The sequence below is a fragment of the Mastigoproctus giganteus genome, chromosome 8 (assembly GCF_048544385.1).
Source record: "Mastigoproctus giganteus isolate SK-2022 chromosome 8, ASM4854438v1, whole genome shotgun sequence".
NCBI lineage: Eukaryota > Metazoa > Arthropoda > Arachnida > Uropygi > Thelyphonidae > Mastigoproctus > Mastigoproctus giganteus.
The window spans coordinates 73,348,717-73,364,716 of NC_143582.1; the positions used below are offsets into that span (position 1 = coordinate 73,348,717).

The following is a 16,000-nucleotide window of genomic DNA, read 5'->3' on the forward strand; positions in this document are numbered from 1 at the left end:
ATTGTAGCAACTTACCTTAATACCATTCTGCTACAATTTGTACAGTAATCGTCCATGCACAACAGAGTCAAAGACTTTCCTGAAATGATATCAAAATTAATTTTTTGCATCCAGTTCCTTTGTAATCACATCATGATATCCAATTAAATTTGTCAGACAAGACTTTTCCCTTAACAAACCTATGCTGTGTCTGAATTATTGCTGCAGTCTTGTCTAGATGATTTTGCAATGCATCTTTAAATCAGTGACTCCATTATTTTACCCGGAACAGAAGTTTAAACTAACTGGTCTGTAATTACTCGTGTCACCCTTTGATCCCCCTTTGTGAATTGGGGATACATTTGCACGTCTCCAGCCCGCGGGGACTTCCCCTGAGTCCAAGGATGCTCTCATAATTATGGCTAAGGGTTTGCTTACTTCCTTTGCCCCCTCCTCTAATATAACTGGATAGATCCGATCCACCCCAGGTGCCTTTCTTATGTTTAACTTAAACAATTTCTCCTCCACTTTGCTCTCAGTCATTACAAAATCATTAAGCACCCTGCTACAATTTGATAACCTTTTGCCATTTTCAAACCTTAATAATTCCTCATGCGTGAATGTAGATGCAAAATACTCATTCAGTTTGTTTGCTATCTGAGCAGGATCATCAACAGTCGAACCGTCGATGTCAAGTGGACCAATCAGATTCACCTCCATCCTTTTACAGTTTATATAAGTAAAGATATCTTTACTGTTTTTCTTTGCATCCTTTGCCAAAGATTTCTCGTAATCTGCCTTCGCTTGCCTAACCTCCTTTGTGACTTGATTACAGACTAGCTTATATCTGCCATAGACTTCTGTGTCGCCTGACAATTTATGTGCATCCCATGCATTTTTCTTCTCTGCCACGAGTCTCATTAGTTCATTTGACAACCATTTAGGCCTAAACCTTTTGAAATATTATTACTTTTCAAGCTGAAAAATAATATCGTTACGCCGTTTGTGGAGTAGGGGATGTATTCCCAATATGTCCTTGTTTAAAAATTGGTTAATGCGAAACGTTTTCTAAAATACAAAAATATTTGTTATTATTTCCCTTTTCGGAGTGGTATTAGTAGTGGAAAATGATGCAGGGAACAAGCGTTACACTCATGAGCCAAAATATTATGACTACCTTCCTAAAAGTGTCGGGCCATCTTTCACCACTTGTACCCTGCGTGGCATGACTCCACGATAACGCAGTTGTTCTCAGCTGGACGGAAGGTCGCCCTGAAGTTCGGCAACGGAATGAGGCACTGGCGAATGCTGCATTCCACCGCATCCCACAAATGTGGGATGCGGTGGAATGCATCAAGAGAGCACACAAAATGCTTGAACATGATCGTGTGTTCAGTGGAGATGAGGGGGCGCAGTGATGACCATGAAAACATCCCCTAAGCTATAATACCATCGCCGCCGGTCAGCTGTGCATAGTTAGATGACATTTGAGTATCATTATTAAAGAAAGCTGACTACATTTCAGAGCAGCCTAGCAAGATAACATTCCTGTATGAAAATTAACTGTGAAACCCTGAAAACTTAAACAGTGAAAGATATAAATAATATTAAATGAAATATATATATATATATGATTCCAAGAGAAAACTTCAGTAAGTTTTATAAATTTTCCTGCAAGGAACAGTTGATCGTCAACTCCGAGAACTACATGTTTAGAAAATTTTATATATATATATGCAGTGACTATGACTAATATAAATAACATTAATAATACAGTACTGTAATATAATATAATACTTACTAGAACTAATACTAGTGGCAGATGACTCTCATCAACCGTTCCAATGCCACCACTTTGCTCATTGGAAGCTTGAAGTTGTGAAACCCATGTTTAGTCACCAGAGCAAAGTTTCCGGCAACTCATCCCTCCCCATCTCCTTCAACCCACGCATGGTACTAAGTACTGTGCTGTAGGTTTTGATACCTTTCATGTTTGGGGGTTTCATAAAAAAAAAAAGAAAAAAAAGAAAGTAAACTTATTCTGAAACAGCTGCAAGAAACCATGTAACCACGGTACAAGTAGTTAACTTAAAGGTGACGATTCTGTACCGAACTGACTAACGCAATCTCAGACCTGGAAAGGGAACACTGTAAATTATTGCAGTGTCCCGATCGGTTTTCGTGCCTCAATCAACCCTTTCGCGTAATATGCCTGATGACGATACTGAGTTTGAATATCGAATTGCCTTTAAGTTAAAATAAATTGTTGGTTAAACTCTAGGACGACTGCTCGGTTAGAGGAGTGTGCAAAATAGAAAGATACAAGAATAGTACTGTGACGCAAGCTTGAACCACGGTCACTCAAAGCGATGTACTTATCACCCTCGCGCATGACCACGTATCGTCCCCATTTCAAGTAGTAAGCCGTTCTGTAATTTAATTTTAAAAAAAAAAGATATGATTAATGGAAATAACTGGAACAAATAATGGAACACGTTCAACAGGAAAACAATTTAATAATTGTTTCGCATAATTATATATAATTTTTAATAGCAGTATTGGTGTAATTAAAGGAAATCTCGTTTTGGTGAAGTTGAGGGATTATCAGTATACAACGCTGTGTTAATCCATTGTCAGTGATATTGAAGTATCTACTTCCCGTGTGATGTCACATATATAGTTTTTGGAATTCCATGAGTATATAAGTGTAGGCGTCATTCGGCTTCCCCACCCCATTTTCCGTTGCTTTGATAAAAGAATTGACAGATTTTGTAACACAGTGCTTGTGTTATAATAATGTAAAATCCTTCAAAAAATAAATCAGTTAGCTGCAGTATATGCGTGTATTGTGTGATTTTAACGTTCCTATCCAACCCCTAGCAATTTAGCTTTGGAAAGTACTTATTGTTCATTTTATTTACAAAAGAAAATATTCATACATGATAAAGCGGTTTTTTTTCTTTTTTCCCCCTCAGCTATATTGACCCATTTTTAGAACTAATTATCTATAGTTTGAAGAGCAGACGATGTCTCTTTTCCATCATTATTTTCAACTGAATTTTTATAATTCCAAATTAGAAATTTCTCCTATTAATTTCTACAAGAAATTAACACGCGATTAGGATTATGTGGAAGATAGCCATAAGTAATGCATATGTCGTTTAATGACAACAATGCAGGTTAAACCACTTACAGACCAAAAAAAAAAAAAAAAAAAAGAACGATTTTCATTCTCTAATTTTGCCAAGAGCGCTTTTGATGTGAAAATAGATAATTTTCGTATTCCATAAATAGACTGTATTTCACTGAAAAATTACAGTAGAATTTATCGACAGTAATCGATGAAAAGTCCAACGTAAAGGGAAATCGATGAGGTGTCAGATAAGTGAAATGTCAATTCAGAATGGAAGGAATTAGTCCTTTTGTGCAAATTTATTTGGTTTGTTATGCACCCACACCAATTTTATGATCTAAAATTGTTTTCAATAAACTGTTTCAGTTGACCGTGGTTCGACCTCACGCGACTGATAAATACTGTTGTATTCTTGTCAAAATGGTTATCTGTAAACATCTTTGACTTCTGTGATCGTCGGAATATACATTTTATTTTTAAAAAACTGCCACTACACATTCATATATACCTGTGTATTAATAGCTGAAACCAAGTCTCTGAAGAAACTACTATCCAAAGTGATATAAAGGCAATTAACAATTGTGTTAATATCACGTAATTAGGAAATTCTCGCAAAACGATATAAAAGAAATTACTAATTCACTTATTAGATATGATACTACAATTTGTGCCCACACTTTTTTTTTATTCTTGAAAGATACTGCAGTGTTCGCCATAATTACCCTTTAAAAGCAGCTTTTCTGACGTACGTACACGCTCGACGTTGAACGAGGAGGACACTAATAATTTTTGCCTGACAAATCAATCTTCACAGGTTATTTCGAAAGAAATTAATTACATTTTTACGCTAAGCCAATAGGAAACGAATTTCTTGTGATAGAAAAGCAATTAATTAGGGAAATTTTAGAGCTAGGAATTGCGCCCCTAAATTTTATATTAATTTTCAATAAGTATCTGAAATTCAGGAAAAATGTAGCATTTGGGCGATATTTTTATGCTCCATTTAAGGCCCAAAAAAATCTAAAAATCAAATCTTAGCGAAAACATCGTGCAGAGGTATTATGTGAGGGTTATTAAATAATACCAGCGAATAAGAATAAATAGCACTTGACTCCATGATCCTCCTCAGTGTCCACACTGCTCAGAACATCTAACAGTTAAACATATTTTGATTGACTGTCCACACTATCAACAACATCGAACTTCAAAATCTGGCTAATCTTTAAGAACTGTTGATATCATATCATCGGAGAGGAGGAAAATATTAATGAACTTTTCTGCTTATTTTCTGCTTTTCTCCAACAAATTGGAGCCTATAATCTTTTATGAATAGGTAACTGAACTGAACTGGCTTCATTCTTAATTATTTTCTGATATATTCCTACGAATAGGCCCATAGCAGCTAATGCGCCAGTAAACACACACTTGACTCCATATATATATATTTTGCAAAGAATTATTTTAGTTTACTGCGAACTAATTGGGAAAAGGACAAAAGCACTCTCGGTTAACTAAACTCTCGTCCTAGATACAACGTTTGGTATCCTCTTTGTAGTCAATTATCAAGTAGATTGTTAATAATGGACTTGATAATGGACACCAAAATACGTGGAGCCAAATGTCTTTATTCTAATTTTTCTTGTATATTTAACACTGATTGACCTAACAATTGGTATTCATTTCTTGAAATGCCCTAAATACGATTGGGAGAGACAGGAATCATCACATCGCCACACATTTGAGACAACCTATACTGACTAACTCCAGCAATTGGTGATGACTCGATCACACCGTGTACTGTGTTCAGTCTTTATAGCAGAGAGAAAAACAGGCGGCAGAGGTCACTTAAGCCGCCTGTTTTTTCGGAGCCGAGCGATCTTGAGTAGTGTTTTTCTTTTGTCTCCTATAGTCGGATCGTTTCCTTTTAGTGCAAGTTCTAATCTATAGTCCAGCCTCTAGATGCAAACGTCAATAAGTTTTCTCCGGAATAAACGTATAGGTAGAAAACGATGTAGGAGATTTTATTTTGTCACACTTTCTTCTAGATATACACTACAGTATATCTAGAAACCGTTTCTTGTCCTACTGAATTCAGATATACCATAGTATTATTTAAACGCGGGCTTACACCTAGATAGAATGAATTTTTTGTGGGGCGGGGGGAATCTTTCGCTGTAACATTGGAATGTGCATTGGAATATTTTCTCCAATATTTAATATTGGATGTGCATTGGAATATTTCTGGCATGTTGTAGCTACAATAAGACTGTAAAGTGCAAAATAAACTGATGGTAAAAGATGAGGACTTTATTGTTAAGTATGAACGAAATCTCCCGGTGGACATTTACTGCTAGGCCTTGCATCCTTTCTAAACAAGTTCTCTGATGGAGCAGATATTATTTCCCTTCTGGCTTTGGTGATGGTAAATGTTTACATAAAGTTTTTTTAAACGAAATTATCTGTCACATGCAAAGCTGAACTTCTTTTTGGTGCTTACGAGCATATTATACGGAACATTAAAATTAAAATTTCAACTTCTCTAATTTACGGATTAAGAGTACTGCAATTATAAATTGTTGCTAAAAATTTTAATGGGAACTCAACGGTACTATAAGCTTTTGCTAAACAAGTGTCAATTACACGGAACAGTAATTTTTGATGAAATCTTTTTGTCTAGCTAGTATGGTGAAGTCATTCTGAAGCCTTGGCAACAAAGTGAAATCATACCCATGATTTCACTCCATGTAGATAAGTTTTTATTCAAGTTTTGTCCTAGCATTTGTTGAAGAGATTCAGAACGTGACACACTAATGTCTCATGAAGAGAATATCGTTTCATATCTTGTGTATGGGATTTTTTCTTCTAATGAAACTGCTGAAGATTTCGATACTAAAAACTTAATGCGGATCTCATTAATCGGTATAGTGTTCGGACAAGTGAACTGAACTGTCAGCCTCAATAAAAAAAAAAAAGGAAGATAATTGATTGGTGGGGGTCTTCGTCCTTTTCTGTTAGTTAAAAGGCGAACAAATAAGTTTGGTAGTCGATTATTCTTTTATAAAAGATTGAAGTACTCTTAACTGTTGAAAGGAAACTTTTATTTTCATATGTGATGAAACATATTTAGTTTCATCAGTTAGATTTTGTAAAGGAAAGAAAAAATGACTATTTCGCCTTGATACATTCATTTAATCGGGACACCTACATATGTTATTCGAAGTATGCTATTTGGAAACGCCGCTTACACTTGAGAGAGGGAAGTCCCATTTGGCGGTTGCAGTTGCGATGCCAACATTCACTTCCGACAGCTGATTAAATAAGTTTTGAAAGTGTTCTTCGTAAGTAATTCAGCTTGTAAGTGGCTATTATAATTCATTTACTTAAATAGAATGCGTATAGTGAAGAGTAGATTATTAATAGTATATCATGCAGTTCACGATGAGTGAACTACGTGATATACTGTTAATAATCAACAACATTTTACGGAAACAATTGTATTCTGTAGGAGAGGGTGTGTCACACAGTTTGATTTGTGGTGGTGTGGTCGATTTGATTCACAGGTCGATTTGTGGTGGTGTTGAGGTTGAAATCCCGGAATAACTTCGGGGGGAGCCTTACTCCATTCGTCTGAAATCGGCTAATTATAGTATCGATTGAAATGGACTAGAAATTCCCCCAGTCACTGACGAGACGCGAACTTAGACCTCTGCAAATGAGAGAGTGGCGAAACCACTATACTGTCACAGAGGACCTGCCTTAATTGCTTATATTATTTCTTAGACTTTCTTGGATATGTCGTAACAATTTCTCATAAATGTATCAATTCACATGATTTTTTTTTTATTTTATTTCTATTTATTTATTTTGCTGCGTGTGTTGTGACTTTGTCTCCAGTAGGTGCGCATTATAGCCTTAGTTGCTAATGCGCCAATAAAACCCAACAACCCCAACCCCAGTAGGCAGCAGAGACCGTTTACAAAAGTGATTGTGAAAGTGTATAAACTGTACTTTGGCTGCACTGTTGACCACCAAAAAACTGGGCTCCTGATATTTGTTGTGCACCTTGCGTCGTCGTCAATCTTTGAGCGTCGTTCAAAGCAGCTCAACGATTTATGCAATTCGCTATTTCATGGTTCGGAGAGCGCCTGCCGACCACACTTAAGATTGTTACCTTCGCCTTTCTGATGTTTCTTGGTTTATTTTTCAATAATAAAAAAAAGCAAAGCGAATTAGATCATAATAACAAAATTCGTCAAGAAACGCAGTGCCCATTCATAACCACTCTGTCTTCCCCCACTCAGCCACCCCCTATATGATATATCCATAGCAGTAACTTGCCCTTAATGCCACATTGCCTCTAATTTGTATAGCAGTATTTTATGTACAACAGTATCAAAAGATTTTCTGAAATCTACCCATCAGCTATTCAACTGATGCCTTATTCTGCCGAAACAAGTAACTGTAGATATGGATAGCAGTCCTGAAGAGCCAGGGGACTTGGTGTTTTTGATGCAACAGGAAGCCCACTTGTTATTCAAACTAGTTTTAACGATCTTGTTAGAGATCTGCTTTTAAAAATTCAGGCGGAACTTTTAGCTTTTTATCTTCAAGGATCGAATCTTCTTGCAAGGGGATCCAAAGTATCTGTTTTTCGAAGCTGCCGAAAAGCTTTCTGAGGGTGACCTTACTCTCCGCAACCACATAAGTAGATTAATGAACTCCATTGGACAAGAACACAGAACAGAAGAATGACAAATCAACTTTTTATTGATTTATCAAAAGTAAGTATAAAAGTCGTACTTTTTCCCAATGGTAACGCATATCCATCATCTGTGCCATTGACAAATGCAGTTAATATTAGAGGGACATAAAATGTGAATTTTTTTGTTTGAAAAAGTAATTATGATGAGCAAAATGGAACATTTGTTCTGATCTTAAAGGGAGAGGAACTCTGCTCGGATTGTAAAAGGGGATACACGAAATATCGCTGCTCTTCAATGCGAATTGAACCGCCGAGCGATCGAAAAAGAATCGTTACGTGGTGAAGCAGCCGCATGCTCGTGAAACTTAAATGCCTGGCGGAAAAAAATGTGGAAACAAAACCATTGGTGAATTCAGAAAATGTTTACTTGCCACTTCCACCACACATTAAGTTTGGTCTCGTGAAAAATATTACGAAAGCGATGAAACTTTGTGAACTTGTGTTTCAGTATTTATGAAGAAAATTTCCGAGAACAAATAATGCAAAACTCAAAGAAGGGATTTTCATTGTCCATCAAAAATAAGTCAAATCACTTACGGATTGCTCATTTGAAAAGGCTTTAAACCAGATTTAATTTGGTAACAGAATATAAACCCTCCTAGATTATGAAATTATGAAAATAATTATGCCATCGATGCTGGAGGCGTATTATAATTTAGGATGTAATACGATATACCTCAAATTATATTTTCTGGATCCTTTCTTGAAAATCTTTGCTGAGAACTGGACTATGTGAACGATAAACAAAGAAGCAAGGTTCGAAGAGGATGTTTCCACGAGTGGATTCCAGCCATGTTAGCTGATTATTGTTGGTGTCTCATCCGAGAAGCTCTACAATCATTCTACAAAACCAGAAGTCATTGGGAAAGCGAAATATGTAAAAAAAAGTTATCCTTCGCTCATTTTACACAGTAAATAATTACTACTATATAATTAACGAATTATAAAAAACGAATATAAAACACCATTATGGCTGGCATTTGTGGATTATGAAAAGGCATTTGACTCCATACAGCATAAGGCAATGTTTCGGGCACTAGAAAGACAAGACATAGATACTCCACATATTATGATTTTGAAGAAAATATATGAGAGTGCTACCTCCTTTATTAGACTAGACAAAGACAGTAGGAAATTTAAAATCGAGAAAGGAGTTCAACAAGGAGACACAATATCTCCGAAGCTGTTTACTGCTGCCCTTGAGGAAGCTTTCAGAAGATTAGACTGGTCGCAGAAAGGAGTCAATGTGAACGGAGAGTACCTAAACCATTTACGATTTGCAGATGACATTGTGGTCATAAGCCACGATCCCAAAGAATTAGAGGAAAATCTTAATCAGTTATACAGAGTTAGTAAGTATTTTGGACTAAAGATGAATATGGCTAAAACAAAAGTAATGATGAACAAGTATGCCACAGAAAGGGATATAATGATTGAATGAGCAGTAATTGAAAAGGTGGAACCATATACTTATCTGGGACAAGTCATTAGCTATAATAATGATAAATGGCTGGAAGTCAAGAGAAGAATAAATTTTGGATGGATAGCATTCAGGAAATATAGTCACATACTGAGGAGCAATATCCCCATTTGTCTGAAACGTAAAATAATGAATCAATGTATACTCCCCATCATGGCTTATGGAAGTGAAACTTGGGCACTCACCAAAAGAATGAAAGAGAAGCTGAGAACTACACAGCGAAGAATGGAACGAATTATATTGGGAATCAGACTGTTAGATAAGAAGAGAAACACATGGATTAGGCAGCAAACTCAAGTAAAGGACATTTCTTATCAAAACTAAACAACTTAAATGGTCTTGGGCAGGACACATAGCTCGAAGACATGATGACAGATGGACTAAGAAAATAATAGAATGGTACCAAAGAGGAGCTAGAAGAAAACCTGGAAGACAAAGGCGGAAATGGATAGATTAAATTCATGAGTTTGTGGGGAGTAAATGGATGGCCATTGCACAAAACAGAAGGAACTGGAAAGTTGCTGGAGAGGCTTTCATCCTGCAGTGGATTGAAAATGGCTGATGATGACTATAATTACTGAATTTATGCAGTAAATAACTTCATAAATATATTCGTTTTTAAAACATTTCACTTGACACAAAAATCAAAAACCACATTCTGAATCTGTTCTAGAAATATTATTAGAAACACGTAGTTTATATTTATTTAACAGTTAATAATAATTCAATGTACCATATAATCGACAATGAATTAATAATCTGAGAATCTGCTAATTAATAATACGAATTTATAGTTTACGATATCTCTACTGTTTTTCACGGATGTTCACGCAATCGGCGTATAAATTATATATTTTATGAAATCTTTTAAAACTTTAAACGCCAATTTAAGCGTTTAAAGGATATAATTCTCCAAAATTGTATGGTAGCTAGCTATCAAAACAATCTGTTTTCCTCGGGTCTCATCCCCAATGTCGGAGAGTGTGCATAAAACCTACCTATTTCAGAAATAAATGTTTTAAGATGTTATAATAGTACAATCTTCGTTTTATTATTTAAATGCACCAAGATGTAAATATTCACATCTTTAAATTCGTTCTTGCAACAGACATGGAAACTGTATTCGGCCCCAAAAATAAAGTGGGGATACTGTTATCTAACGAGTTTCCACCTCTCTATAACTCCCTTCATTCGTCCGTTGGAAAAATTGTTACAAATTCTTCAGTGCTTAAATTCAATCTGAATTGTCTGCGTTGATCTCTGAAAATGATATAATCCAGTTTTCTGTTTTTTTAAAACGAACGACGAGATTGGTTGCATGTGAGACTGGCTGCTCTGTGTCCTTTTTTGAAACAGAGATGCTCTCAGAATCCATTTTCTCCCACTCGTTTCCTAATCAACCACTCGCTTTTCAACGGTAAATTAATAGTCACAACAGATGCTCACTTACCGTCTCTACGGAACCTCATCCTCCATCCCGTGTTTAGGATATCCTTCCAGGGTGTCGAGTCGTTAAAATCGGAATGCTCCGCTTCAACGGGGTGGGCTACCGAACGACGGTCAGTGACTTCTAAACACACAAACACCAAGAGAAACAGGCGAACAGCCATCCTTCCCGAGTCATGATCATGCGATGGAGAAGCAACAAGATGGAGCGGTACGAAGATAATGATTTTCGCTGCGATGGCGGTGCATTTTTATTGCTCATATCCACGTGATGGTGGCTCCATCTGTTAGGAGAAAGGTAAACTGCACGATAAAAATATTAAATGGAACCCCTGAGAAGAGTAAAATTTTGTCCTTTTTCGGAATAGAAACACGTTTTTTCAAAAGATCATAGGAAGTGAGACTAGAGAATATTGTGAGAGATGAAGGCCTGTGGATGGTTAATTTTTAGAAAGAGGCAACGGACAGACAGACAGAAGTAAATGATATAGTACAGCAGTGTTGAGAGCAATTCAATTTTTTACTCTCTTTGAAGACATCCAATAAAAATTCTACTCGTAATTTGTAGCGTTTTATTTGGATAACGCACGCGTTTCGAGCAATTGAATATTAAAGTATATCGTACAGATTTTTGTAAAATAATAATATTGTTAAAAACTTTCCTAAAACGATAATGATCGAGTAGATTTCAGGCCGGAGTTCGTCGGATTAATGCCTCGTCCCATAAGGACTGAAATAACTAGTGAAAAACATAAGAACTGGCTTTCGTCTTTTTTTTTTAATGTTTCCAGTGTAACGACCATAACTTAACGCGTTTCCCTTAGCAGACGAAATATTTCTTATTCAAGTATAAAATAAAGCATTCCGAATAAATAATTTTAAAAATGAGTTAATCCTCTCTGGCGAAGCATTAGTAAAACTTTTTTTTTTTATTGAATTAAGCAGAATAGTTTCTTGAATCTCAAAGCAATTATAGCTAAATTTGTACCGTTTTCTGCGCAGACATCAAGAGATCAATGATACATACGTATATTTCATCCACAAGCTTGATAAAAACTTGCGACTTCAGTGGGATATTTGTCGTTTTTTATGCGAACTAAAGTTGCACTCTTGTTTTAGGTCAGTTGTAATTTTTCACTAGTGCTTTGCTTTATTATTTAGGGACTACAATACAGTTTTAAGCTTAGGGCGAAATAAATATGAAATAATATAAAAATAAAGTTAACAGCTGCTATTCGCCTAGGCGTCGACTCCCCTAGATATCAGAAGACGTCCGTAGGGATCTACAGCCATGCTGCCTGCAAAGCTTTCCATAGTGTTGGAATAGATGGCAGTTGCGTGTCCATACGCCTCGCTTCCTGTTCCAAAACAATCCCACAGGTGTTCAATTGGATAAAAATCAGGAAAGTTTGGAGGCCAATCAAGAAGAGCGATACCTTCACTCTTTATCCTGAACCACTGCACAGTATGGGGGAACGATGACGGCGCATTCTCGTCTTGGAAGATCCCTTTTCTGTTCGGGAAAAAATCAACATGGCAGGGTGCACATGGTCCTTAAGAGCTGCCGGTAGACCTCACCACCTCAGCTTCACCTTTCCCAAGCCTCCTCCCTAGTACTCACCTGAATTGAAAGCAACCTTTTTATTATCAACCTTTTTACTTTTATGAACCCCCACTTCGCCTAAATCCATGGTGGAATGTCTTCACTATTACTCCACCTTTCTTTCCACCTCATCCTCTCTTATTCTATGTGAACTTTCTTCAACAAAAAGTTTTTTTTTTTTTTTATTGTGGCCTCTGCCAGGAAGCTCCGGTGACCTGATCAGCCAGGCTCATTTCCCAGTGGTGGTGGGCAACGTAGCCCCATTAGGGGCCCTGCGGCCAAGAAGCCAGCGAAGCAACAGAACCCAACACATTACTATACACCTACAATTATGCCACACATACATTTCCGGCATTTACATAGTCCTGTATACTTCACAAGAGTACATAGTGGCATAGTGTTTTGTGGAAGGCGCCACCGGTGGTTTCCCACATCTGCACCATAGTACTCTGTGAAGAATTTACAGAATCTCTGTAAAAGCCAGAAAAAGTGTGGTGTCTGGTTTGTGACAGAGTTGTGCTGTGGTCTGTTGTTCTGTCTCTGGCTGCTTAGCCGCAAGGCCCCTAAGGCAACCCCACGTTGCTCGCCACCACCACTGGGAGGTGAGCCAGGCTGCCCATTATACTCTGGCTGGCCTCCGCCAGGGTTGCCTGAGCTTCCTGACGGAGACCAAAAAAAAAAAAAAAAAAATATATATATATATATATATATATATATATATATATAAAATAAAAATAAATTAATAAAAATAAGTAAAAAGTAACAGATTAAAAAAAAAAAAAAGGGAGAGAGAGAGGGGCATAGAAGAATAGAGGATTTGAGGGGGAATGAATTTGGGTGGGTTGACAGTGGAGAATAAATCCACCCTAATTGGGCGAAGTATAGGAAAGAGTGTGGGTTTAAAAAGTCACAGGGGACAGGTGCCCCTGTGTAATTGTCAATGGCATAGTGCCTGTAGATCCCGCACTGAGGTCAGTGCCAGCAATCCCGCACCTAGATCGGTGCCAGCAGTATACCCTACCCATTTCGGGTTTGCGATGACTTAAATCCCGCACTCCAAGGAGTGCCATTATCCCGCACCTTCGATGGTGCCTGCAATAGATCCTACCCTATTAGGGTTTGCATGATTATGTCTGCGTTTTCCGGGGGAATAGAGAGTTATCCCACGCCGGTCCAGATGCGCAGTTGCGGGAGACCACAGGTGGCGCCTTACCCTAAACACTGTTACTATAGACTTCACCAGTGAAACGATGGTCCATACGCACCAGTGGGTGGTCTTAGTTCTTGCCAGTAAAACGTGCCCCATATTAAGTAATCACCGCCACCTGCCTGAACAGTGTGCACCGTGCACGATGGGTCCATGGACTCATGTTGTTGGCAAGTTTAAATGTCGGTGTATTGCACCAGGTATTTGGACTCATCCCCACAGCATTCGTCGTCGCTGATGATCAGCGATGAGGAGAGGATGTATCTTGGGTCGTCTGCTAACCACAGCGAGTCTTGAGCAATCGACAAGACGTGCCATTTTCGATATGGAAGCATCCGACACATGAGCTCCCAAAATTATTTCCTTTTGAAACTCCGCGATATCTTTACTATGTCCCCATAGATTATTTTTATCACTTTGACGGCCTCCGTAGCCGAGTGGTCATGAGCGAGAGTGCAGTAGCACACGCTCTTTGAGTAGACGTGGGTTCAAGCCCCTGACTGCTGAATACTGTCGATCTGCCAACCCGCACTGGACCAGCGTAACAAATTATGGTCCATTTCCCTCAGCATGAATTGTTGAGGAGGCTTCCATCCTGAAGTGGGTTGATAATGGCGGCACTTTACCTTTTTTTTTTTTTTATTTTTACCAGATGTAAATTACCACTGCTCCAGCGTACAAAGCTGTTCTGTTTTTTTTTTTTTTTTTTTTTTTTTTTTATATATATATATATATATATATATATATATATGAGAGCTATGTGGTGGTCACAATTCGATGATCACTGAATGTATATACAAGGTGTCTCAAAAATGTTGGTACAAACGTTTAGGGGAAGTAGGTGACATCTAAAGGAATGTGAATCGCGTAGGAACCCATAACCGGAAACGTCACCGTAAGTCGGTAGACGGCGCTGTTCATCAGTTCGCGAGAGGGAAAATTTCTGATTTACTCATTCAAGCAGTAGTCGCCGCACGAAGAGCATGCATCGATATACGAACTGTGAGCTGGCAGACATGCACCTAGTGTATGGATTAGCAGAGGGCAATGGACAAGCCGCTCAACGAATTTATGGAGAACGCTTCTCAGACAGACAGTACCGGACCACCGTTTGTTTGCGCTTGTGCATCAAAATTTGTGCGATTATGGGTCATTTAGAGGTAACAGGAGTAATGTGGGCAGACCACGTTCGACGCGAACTCCCGCCATGGAAGAAAGTGTGTTGAATGCCGTCCAGAATAATCCTACTACCAGCACACGTGCCGTTGCCTCTGCCTTAGGAGTGTCTCGTTGCAGTGTACAGCGTGTCTGGCACCACCTTACACCCCTTTACACCCTTTCATCTCCAAAGGGTTCAGTTACTCTGCTCCCCCAAGATCATCCTGCACGTGTAGCTTTTGCGCAGTGGTTTCTCCAAGAAAGTGTTCAAGACTTGAATTTTCCAACCTATGTTTTGTTCACGGATGAGGCTTATTTCACTCGGGAAGGCTTATTCAATCAGCAATTAATGCTCATGTGTGGGCTCACGACAACCCACACGGTGTGCGCCCCAATGCGGCACAACATCGCTTCGCAATAAATGTGTGGGCAGGTATGGTCGGTGACTGCTTAGTCGGCCCATACCTGTTACCATCCCGCATGAACTCCGCTAAATATCGGATCTTTCTCGAACAAGTTCTACTAGGGTTACTTGACGATGTAACCCTGGTAGAACTTGTTCGAGATGCAACATTTGGTTTCAACATGACGGGGCGCCTGTCCATTATGGAAGGTGTGTTCGTGACCATTTGAACAGGCGTTTTGGCCTTCGATGGATTGGCCTTGTTACACCCGTTGCCTAGCCCCCACTCTCACTTGATTTAGCATTAGCATTAGCATTAGCATTAGCAGAGGCATATGATGCAAGAAAGCAAGCTTATTCAGCATCAGCCAAAAAAAAAAAAAAAAAAAAACACACCACTCCCATTTCACCCCTCCGTTCGTTCGAAATACCTGTCCAGTTGAGCTTTAAATTTGTTTAGGCTATCAACTTCAACAACAAGTGATGGAAGTCTGTTCCACCAACCAACCACCCGCTGGCCAAAGGCAAATTTCCGCACATCTATCCGACATCCGTCCTTCCTCAATTTGAATTTATGCCCTCTGAGGTGATTATTCTGAGAAAGATGAAGAATCCCATTGGCATTGAGCATGCTCAAACCATTCAAAGCCTTATACACCTCTATCAGATCACCTCGCCGGTGCCTAGTCTCCAGACTCTGTAATTTGCAAAACTTAAGCTTTTCTTCGTAAGAGCAACCCTTTGTTCCATTTACTAATCTTGTTGCCCTTCTCTGTACCCGTTCCAGCAGCTCTACATCCTTCTTGAAATGAGGCCTCCAGACCTGTAT

General features: G+C 38.4%; 1 protein-coding gene across 2 annotated transcripts in view; it reads right to left on the reverse strand.

Moving 5' to 3' along the window:
- The window catches only part of LOC150081629 (uncharacterized), a 164,185-nt gene extending 153,172 nt beyond the window's left edge, over positions 1-11,013 (reverse strand). For both annotated transcript variants that reach the window (XM_090379493.1, XM_090379494.1), the window contains exon 1: positions 10,805-11,013. In XM_090379493.1, the coding sequence (XP_090235619.1) occupies positions 10,805-10,964 (160 nt within the window). In that variant the 5' untranslated portion in view covers positions 10,965-11,013. The remainder of the gene's footprint in view (positions 1-10,804) is intronic.
- Between the last annotated feature and the right edge of the window lie 4,987 nt (positions 11,014-16,000).